The following is a 9,377-nucleotide window of genomic DNA, read 5'->3' as shown; positions in this document are numbered from 1 at the left end:
TGCTCCTTGCATCTGATTCGCTCGTTCAAGTGTCAATCACTGACATCGCACTAAGCTAGTGACGTTACAGTCAATGATTGGTCAAATTTTCTGCCGTGCGCGTTGACTAGTTATTTACTTCGGTCACGTGGTCTTTCAAGACGGGAATGAGAATAAAAATGACTGCAATGGTTTCTTTACACTAAAGAAAGCTATTCTGACACTAAAACGAAGGTAAGTGTTGCTCATTGTGAAACGTATGTCCCAGTAGTCTTGCTCCAATGCCGTTTAGCAAAGCAAGAAATGGAGGACATAATTTAAGAAAACAAAGTAGTTTGAATTTGTTGTGATTAGCATGCTAACTACTCAGGTTTGGGAGCAACCCAAAGTTAGCCACACGTAGTGCTAGAGCTTTCTGCAGCACCAGTCAGAGCAGTAAGCGTGGTAGCCAGGTAGAGAAGCATTGCTAAAGTCACATTGGTTACATTTCTATTTAAACTATCAGTATTCAACTGCTAATAAAACTTTTATTTGAGGTCATCATTATCTTGCAGCATTTGTCTTTACCCCGTTGCACTTAGGTGGGATATATTTACTTATTGCACCATTTCATTTAGCATATTTAAGTGGCCTGTTAAAAGTTATAACTTTATGTGCAAAAAATACACAATATTTATGATGGGACTTGTTAAATATACAGTAATTGGCCAAAACGTACCAAGAAGGAATGGTTTAGTTTTGGTTTCATGTGATTGTTGGATTAGATTATTCTTTTACCATATTATTGAACAGATTGTACTTTCTAATGAAAGCTGCAGCTTTGAGTAGTCCAGTTTAGTATAAACATACATGTATTGATGCTATTATAATAATATAATTGTTTTTGTTGATTAGTTCTGTTGATGACCAGAGGGCTCATTGTTCTAGTGTTGGTGTGACAAACATGGCTTTTATTTACCTCAAAATTGACTTAATTTTTAATTAGCCTGGTTGTCTGTTAATCTTTTATAGTACTTATATTCCAATAATGGGCTAATATGCCATATAATTAGTCTAGAGAGGATCAGGTTTTCATTAAGAAAAGTAGATTTTTTTATAACAAGTTGGGAATTCTAGTCTGATTATTGTAATGAATAAGAAAGTAAGAAGAATACATTTTTATAATGAGATTTAAAGCATTTTTTTTATTATGACCCAGATTTGTATTGGTTTTAGTTTATTTAAATTACCACAGATTTTCAGCTGTTAAAATACTGTAGTTGTGTTTATTTTTAAGATACACACATGGTATGTGGGTGTGTGAAAGTATTTTAATGCTGTCAGATTAATATTTTTGTCTTCACATATAACTCTTACAACATTACATTAGTTAACATACTTATTACCAATGGTTAAATCAATGTGATACAGGTCACACTGTGTATATTAGCGGACCAACACAGGGCTTCATGCAAACCCACATTTGGACCCTATAAAATTCTTTTAAATTATAGTAATGCTTTCTGGTGTTTCCTGAGACAAACTGTGTGACATTACTCACTTTTTCAGGTCACTGACAGGTAAATCTTGATAACACTGTTGTTCCTCTTGTGATGCAACCACTTACAACTATATTTGCCTATTCTATCAATTGCAAATCAAGTCATTTATTTAGATTAAAATTGATTTGCATTCATAATTCTTCTTGCATCAAAGTATTTCAAATATATACATTACCCCAAGGTTTTGTTAGTTGCTGTGTATTTCAGTCAAATGTATTTATTTTCAAGCACATATGCTCGAACTTGCTAAAGTCATATTTAGAGCTGTCACTGCTGAAAATGTAGAAAACATTATGAAGAAAACAGTCAGACTTTAACAAAATGATAATTCGGAAATATTTGATTTAAAATAGATTATTGGAAAATACCTGCTATTAAATACTTCTTACTGGCATCAAGACATACACTTAAAAAATTATATCAATTTGTTTGTTTCCATTCTTTTATATGATTGTATGAAACCGTTCAGTATAATGTTAATAAATCTCCAGTTCCCAACATTAAAAAACCCATAAATCTTATTTTTAAATAGTCATGAAAGAGCAGAGAGGGAAACAGACCCCTGAGCAAGATGCCGTGGAGCACATTGCTGCTTGTAAAGACAAACCCTTCCTGGAGGAAAAGTTCATTGACTCTTTTAAAGGTAGGAGCTGCATTTCTTACTTATTATTTAGGTCAGTCTTTAGCCACACACACAGAGTCTTCTGAACTTGGGCCACAGCTTCATTTACTGTAAATACAAACAAATAACCACTGACTGTCAGTTAATCAAATGTTCTCGGTCTTCTTACTCTTATGTAAATGTAATTTTATATGTGATATTATTCTGAATTTTATCTTGAAATCACAAGTTCAACATTTTTGTAGTTTTATTTTTTAAATGAAGAATCTTGGTCTGATTTTAGTTATTGAAACTAAGGACTCTGAAAAACCCAAATCAATACATTGTGACTTGAGTTGATGACATATTTTCTAGGAAGAGGCGTGTTCACTAATGAAACCATCAAGCCGTCTATGTTTGTTGTGGAATATCGTGGGAAGAAATTCTCAAGAGGCATCAGATCTGAGGAGAGAGGTGGCGATGCTTTGAATGGATTTGTTTTTGAATTTTCATGGAAAGGAGAGCGATGGTGGTAAGTTAACTTTCATTTGATTTGAAAAGTTGGAAATCATTGTCCAGAAGGAACACAGTTATGATATGATGGTGGTTTTCTGGCAGCATTGATGCTTCGGAAGAAGACAACACACTTGGCCGACTTGTGAATGATAATCACATAAGTCCAAACTGTGAAATGAGGAAGGTTGTTTGTGAAGGGAAGCCACACTTGTGCCTGTTTGCAGTTGAGGAAATTTCTCCAGGCGAGGAAATAACATACTACTACGGAGAGTCCAGTTATGAGTGGCGCTCAAAGGTAGGTTCATAACAGTTAAAGCAGCTTTTTAGATTTTTTTTTTTAAAATGCAATCAGCTAGATTACAATCTTATGGTTTGTCTACTTAAGGTATGCCAAGCTTTGTCTCATTAGTTTAAATCTATTCGTAACATTCTCACAAGGAATATGAATGGAGCTCTGTGCCTAAGAAGACCAACAATGTTCAGTTGATCTCCACTTTGATAACAAATGTGTTAGAAAATCACTTTACTGATTAAAATTAATGTTACTCAAAGAAAAGTTAGAAGGGATTTGAAATTTCCTTTTTTCATTAAAACGATGAAAAACCAGGTTCCAAATACCTTCCAAAGGCACTGCTGAAGAAGAAGAGCGTAAAGCTCATGCAAATTTAGAAACCAAAACAGATTTTAAGTGTTGGGTAAGGAAGCAGACATAACTACACTTATATATTTTTAAGGTTATGCGACCGTAAATGCACAGACATAAAAAATACTTTTGTTGTTATAGATGTGTTAAATTCTTTCTGAAAGACTTTAATGTTGGTATTGTAAGGCTGCTTTAAATAAGTTTAACTTTTTAACTTTTTTTATTGCTGTGCAATAAAAAAAAAAGTTTTATTTGTAGTATAATTTTTAAAAGTTGAAAATTGCTGTTATTTTGTCAAAAAGGAATGACTTTAATACTATTTTTATAACCATTTATATATAATGTCTTTCTCATTGCATTTGCAGGAATTGTACTGTGGGTTGACTTCTTTAAAGAGAGACGGCTGTCCTTCCTCATCAGCACCACGGCCTAAAAGGGTTTGTGAAGAATGAAATAAATCTGAAGCCTTTATTGAATTTTCTTTCATTTCAGTTCAAATTTTAGTGTCAAGTTATGCATATTTGTCTTATACCCCTCCAATTCTGTATAAAGATAAACAAACATCCTAAATTTAATATATTTATACAGTTTAAAAGAAAGCTTTTTTAAAAATCATATTATTTGTCTGAAATAGTTTATCTGAAAACTATGAGTCTATGTTTATCTTAAACCTGTTTGCTGTAGAAATGTGTTTCAAATCTATATTTTAAATTTGAAGTTCAGTAAGACTGAAAAAAACAAGATTGGAAAAGTGTATAATTTAAAGATGGAAACACTGACAAAAGATTATTCATATGTAACTCTACTTTGGTTCTAGTCAAAGAAGTCACAAATTTTCTACGGTGAGGAATCTTCTGACAATGACGATGAACAACCTGGACCAAGTCGTTGTGTTCGAGCGACTTCATGTTCAGCTGATCGGGAATCTTCTCCGGACCTTACCGACTCTTTCATGGAGCCATCAGAGGACTCTCCTGATGAACACAAGACCAAAAAGGATTATGAAATCTGCAAACCCAAACAAAAACGCATGAAAATGTCTCCCACAAAAGACAAATCTTTTACTTCCAAAAACCATTGCTTTGTTTGCAGAAAAGCAATGCAGAAAATTTCTCGTCATCTCGAAAAGCACGCTAAGGAACAACCTGAAATCGCAAAGGCGTTTTCATTTCCTCCAAACTCAACCGAACGCAAAAGGCTGCTTAACATATTAAGAAACAGAGGAAATTTTGATCACAATCAGGAAGTGCAGAGGAGCAATACTGGAGAATTGAAAGTGAAAAGGCGACCAAAATCTGGCAACATGAGTTCAACAAGCTTTATGTACTGTCCGTATTGTAAAGCCATGATGACACAATCATTAATGTGTCATCATGTACCTAACTGTATTAAAACTTCACTTTCTGTAAATAATAGTGTCATAAATGGCACTGAGGAGGTGAAGTCAGTGCACAGTATCCCTCCTGATGTGAAGAAGATACTTTCAGGGATGGAACAAGACGAAGTCAAACTTGTGATTCAAAATGATCACCTTCTGATCCAGCTGGCAAAGAGTTTATGCAGAAAGTACAGAAACGACCCATGCAAGGAGCATTCTGTCCAGGAGAAGCTGAAGGAAATGGGGACACTCTTGTTGAATCTGAATAAAAAGAGAATATTAAGCTTTGAAGATGCAATACAATCCAAGAAATTCTCCAGCATTGTCAATTCAGTGAAAAACATTGTGGGTTTTGATCCCATAATGCAGACTTACAGCAAGCGAGGACTTGCTTTCAATTTGGGAAATTCACTAAAGAGGATCGCCAAAATCATTCTTAATGGGGAAAATATCAGTGAAACAATGAGGAGTTCTGCTAAAATATTCCTAGAAATGTGTGAGAAAGAGTGGGGTGGACTTGTGTTGGACACCACATCAGTGAGAGGACAAAAAGTTTGCAGTCCAGCTGCAATACCTTTCACACGTGATGTACAAGCTTTCCATTCCTACCTGGAAAGATTATCAGCTTCTGCCACTGAAAGCTTGAAGACATCTGACGATCCTCAAGTCTTCAATGTACTTTCCAGGGTCACACTTACACAGATTTCGGTTTTGAGCAAATGTACAACTGAGGTTTCAGAAATGACACTGAAGTCTTTCGAGGAGAGGGGCGACTCCACCAAGGTGTTGTCCAAGCACTTTGTCAAGATAAATATTCTGAGCAAGAGTGGCCTGAACGTCGCCATTCTATTGACCTCTGAACTCACCAGCACCATAACTTTGCTGATCAGCAAGAGGCTGGCCTGTGGTGTCCATGAGGACAATCCTTTCTTGTTTGCAAAGCCAGACTCTTCTGTCACAAGCCACTACCACGGATCTCACTGTATCAAGTCTTTCTCAAGCCTGTGTCATGCGGAGAACCCTGAGAATCTCAGTTCTGCTCATCTCTGCAAGCACATGGCAAGAATATTCCACATTCTGATGGAGAACGACGAGCTTGAACACCTTAGTGAACTGGTTGGCCTTGAGATCCAGACCAACAAGGAATACTACCAGTCCCCAGAGGCGGCCGTTGAACTTGCTAAAATCTCTAAACTCCTCCTGGCAATGGAGAAAGGAACTCTGGACAGATTCAAAGGAAAATCTCTGGCCGAGGTTGAGATCAATGGTGAGTTTCCTTTGTGACACTCGGCAGTCAGCTTGCAAATGAAGAACAAGTGGTGAAATATGCTTTCTGTTGAAGATGAGCTGGAGTCAGATGAGGGGCAGAGCAGTGGTGGAGAAGATGTGGAAACGTCCATTGAAGAGTCAGGTTCTCCACTTCAACATTGTGGTATGTTATAAAATATTCTTCTTGACATTTTTGGTATTTATGCTGTACTCAGCCTGAGTTTTGTAGTTTTATCTTGTAGTCATCCAGACAATGACGCTCTGAACAGACTTATCTTTCTACTTTTGCTGATTTATTGAAGAATGACCACTGGCTTTCTCTTTGACCATCATAAAACTGAAATATACAAGGCTTGGCATTAGCTAAGTAACACTGCAAATTCGCCTAATGCACGCTTACTGCAAGCTAACTAACTTAAACGTGCAAAACATGTTACCACTGTTACACAAAACAGAGACAATTGTTATTTTTCACATTATTTGTACTTGCGTACAAATCTTGTTAAAAGCAGCGTTTTAAAGTTTATATCAGCTTAACTTATGAATGCTTCTGCATTATATTCGGCCATCTTGGATTTATCTGCTTCCTGTGTTTATTTCTCAAGGTAACCAAAACAGTGTCACAAAACAATCATCAAGGGAGTTGTGGAGTGGTTTACTAAATGTGTTATCTAGTGTAACTTACAAAAGGCAGAATATTTTCCTTTATTGATATTAGCAAGTGAAATATATATTTATCTTCTGTTGACTTTAGGTACATTTCAGGAAGCTGTGGTGTTCATAACTGTTGCAAAACAAAATCATTCAGTAACTTAAATGAATTGCCTGTGTTCAGGGACTCGTTTCAGATCATTGAGCAAATTGGAGAAATTAGGAGCAACAGCTTCCATGAACTACTTATCAGTGATTATTTTACATCACTGAGGAATAATGTTGGAATAATATCTGAAGAATAGAAAATGTATCTGCAAGTGTGTTGAGGTTCATAACAGTGATATGAACCACCAGGTTTACAGGAGCAAAACTTTAATGTGACTAACATGCTGATGTTTGCAGATGTTCCAGAGCAGCTGGATGGACAGCTGACTCCGGCTGTTCAGGATGCTTTGGAGCACATCAAGGCTAAAAGAGACAAACCCTTCCTTCAGGAGAAGTTCATAGACTCTGCTAAAGGTTTGTTGTCATAAAGAATAATCGCATTTTTTTTTTAGATAAATCTGACATTAAAATAATTACACCTGATGAGACAAACCTATTAAAATCTCATTAAGGTGTTGGCACACCTCTGCTAATGTGCAAATAGCTGAGCTAATCTTTCCTTTAGCGCTGCAGTGTTTTTGCTAACTTTGAAAAGGTTTGCCACACTTAGATTCCTTGAAAACATTTTTTCTGGAAAATTCTAAAAATGTTGAATTGGCACTTTTTAAAGCCTTAATTTACTTGCCTGTTTTGTAAACTTTCAGTTGAATAAAGTTTGACATTTGTGCTGAAGTTTTATCTACTGTTAAGAACTCTTCAAATATTTAAATGTTTATATTCATGCTCTTATTTTGAAGTGGATGAAGACTGTTTATGCAGCAGTTACACCGTTACACTGTGTTTTAACTCATCATTGACATTCACTGGATGCCATCAAATATTTAGTGCTTTAGCAGTAACCTTTGCTAAATACCATGTTGGTATGGTTCTTTAGTATTAGCATTAGCAGAACAAATTTTTATTATCAGTTCTTTAGGGTTAACACAACTAACTTCTAGTTAGCAGCACCCACCACTGTTAAAATCTTTTTCTGATTTTCCAGGGAGAGGTGTGTTCACCAAGGAATCCATTGAGCAATCTTCTTTTGTTGTTGAGTTTCGGGGGAGGATCTCTACTTGCCAAGAAAGCTCTGAGAAGCAACCTGGAGATTCGTTAAGCAATTATGTGTTTAACTTTTCATGGCAAGAAACAAACTGGTGGTGAGTTTTCTGCTTTTCCACAGCTAAAAACATCTTTAGGCTGAAAACCTTTGCCTTCTTTCCAAGATTTTTTTTGTCACTAGTCATGAAAACACAAATAATTAGATAAAACACCAAGTAGAGCAAATTAGCTCTGAAAATAATAAACCGGTGTGCTTTTGCTGAGAATAAATCTTAAAAACCCACATGTAAACTTACCTTGGTCATCTTTCACTGGTGGCCTTCAGCCAAATTATAACTTAGAGAGGCGACTGAAAGTTGCCACAGTACCTTTGACCTCTAGAGAACCTCAGGAAACCTAAGTGGTTGAGATGATCTGAACAAGAACTACAAATTACAAACTTTCACCCTTTTTCAGTCCAGGCTGCTTTCACTCCATTACTTTCACTCCGGCAATTAAACTCTGCACTTCTGCCACTTTTTTTATCTGTACATCTCTATATACTTATATGTAAACATATACATTCTCAGTTGTAAAACGTTTTACGCTATATGTCTAGTTATTGTACATCTATTTATTAATTGTTTAGGATAATTTTAGTTAGACTGTGTCTTTTATTGTTACTCAATGTTAGTAACGCCCTGTCTTGTATCACTGTGGGATAGTGAGAAATGTCATTTCGATTCCCTTGTATGTCTGGACATGTAAGAGGAATTGACAATAAAGCTGATTGATTGATTGATTCATTGATTGATTACTGCTGGAGCTCTGAGTTTAAGCAGAATATCAGAGGAAATGGAAAATGTTCCACAGCCCAAATATATGAGAACGGAAAATTTAGAATAGGATTAGAAGTTGTTGACAAAGTGGCAAACTGAAACTAACCCTGTTGGTTTAACTGTTTCTTAGTGTTGACGCTTCAGCTGATGATGGGAGTTTGGGTCGGCTCGTAAACGATGACCACCTTGATCCAAACTGCAATGTAGTGAAGATTACCTATGAGGAGAAACCACACCTGTGCCTGTTTGCACTGAAAGAAATATCAGCTGGTGAGGAGATAACCTTCGACTACGGGGGATCTTCGTACTCGTGGCGCCCAGAGGTAGATTCACATTGTACAGTGACGCATACGGTTCTCATTTCTGTACGTTTTCTGGTTTATCGCTCATCTCTTCTGGAAAAAAAAACAAGACAAAAAATGTTGTTAAATTACTTTGTGTTTATTTGGTCATCTGTGTTTTGACAGGATCCCAGCGAGGATGTAAATATTCCTGAAAAAGGCTTGGAAAAGGATCCAGCTGTCCCCATTGATAAAAATGTATGTTTTGTACAAGACATAGATGAATATTTATGCAAAAGAACAGCAATAGAGTACTTACAATAAATATAAAATCTCATGGTTATAAAATGTTAACAGCTGCTGGGAGGAAGAATCAGCTTTTGTGCACATAGGATGCTGTAGTTTGTCACCGATAAATTCCCCATGACTCTGTAACTGATTCTTTCTTCACATTTAAAACATGAATTTGTTGGAAAAACACATCCAACTAT

The 9,377-nt window shown here is 36.0% G+C and overlaps 1 protein-coding gene across 3 annotated transcripts in view; it reads left to right on the top strand.

The window, feature by feature from the left end:
• The first annotated feature begins 127 nt into the window (after nucleotides 1-127).
• LOC102220079 overlaps nucleotides 128-9,377 on the top strand; it is a 34,999-nt gene continuing 25,749 nt past the window's right edge. For all 3 annotated transcript variants that reach the window (XM_023345403.1, XM_023345402.1, XM_005802871.2), the window contains exons 1-11: nucleotides 128-213; nucleotides 2,053-2,163; nucleotides 2,497-2,653; nucleotides 2,740-2,932; nucleotides 3,646-3,717; nucleotides 4,098-5,925; nucleotides 6,001-6,090; nucleotides 6,984-7,100; nucleotides 7,729-7,885; nucleotides 8,736-8,928; nucleotides 9,073-9,144. In XM_023345403.1, coding sequence (XP_023201171.1) covers nucleotides 2,055-2,163; nucleotides 2,497-2,653; nucleotides 2,740-2,932; nucleotides 3,646-3,717; nucleotides 4,098-5,925; nucleotides 6,001-6,090; nucleotides 6,984-7,100; nucleotides 7,729-7,885; nucleotides 8,736-8,928; nucleotides 9,073-9,144 — 2,988 coding nt within the window. In that variant the 5' untranslated portion in view covers nucleotides 128-213; nucleotides 2,053-2,054. The remainder of the gene's footprint in view (nucleotides 214-2,052; nucleotides 2,164-2,496; nucleotides 2,654-2,739; nucleotides 2,933-3,645; nucleotides 3,718-4,097; nucleotides 5,926-6,000; nucleotides 6,091-6,983; nucleotides 7,101-7,728; nucleotides 7,886-8,735; nucleotides 8,929-9,072; nucleotides 9,145-9,377) is intronic.

This window comes from Xiphophorus maculatus, chromosome 13 (assembly GCF_002775205.1).
Source record: "Xiphophorus maculatus strain JP 163 A chromosome 13, X_maculatus-5.0-male, whole genome shotgun sequence".
NCBI classification, from domain to species: domain Eukaryota; kingdom Metazoa; phylum Chordata; class Actinopteri; order Cyprinodontiformes; family Poeciliidae; genus Xiphophorus; species Xiphophorus maculatus.
Note: the sequence above shows the minus strand (reverse complement) of the source record. Positions and strands in the feature narration are given on the sequence as shown.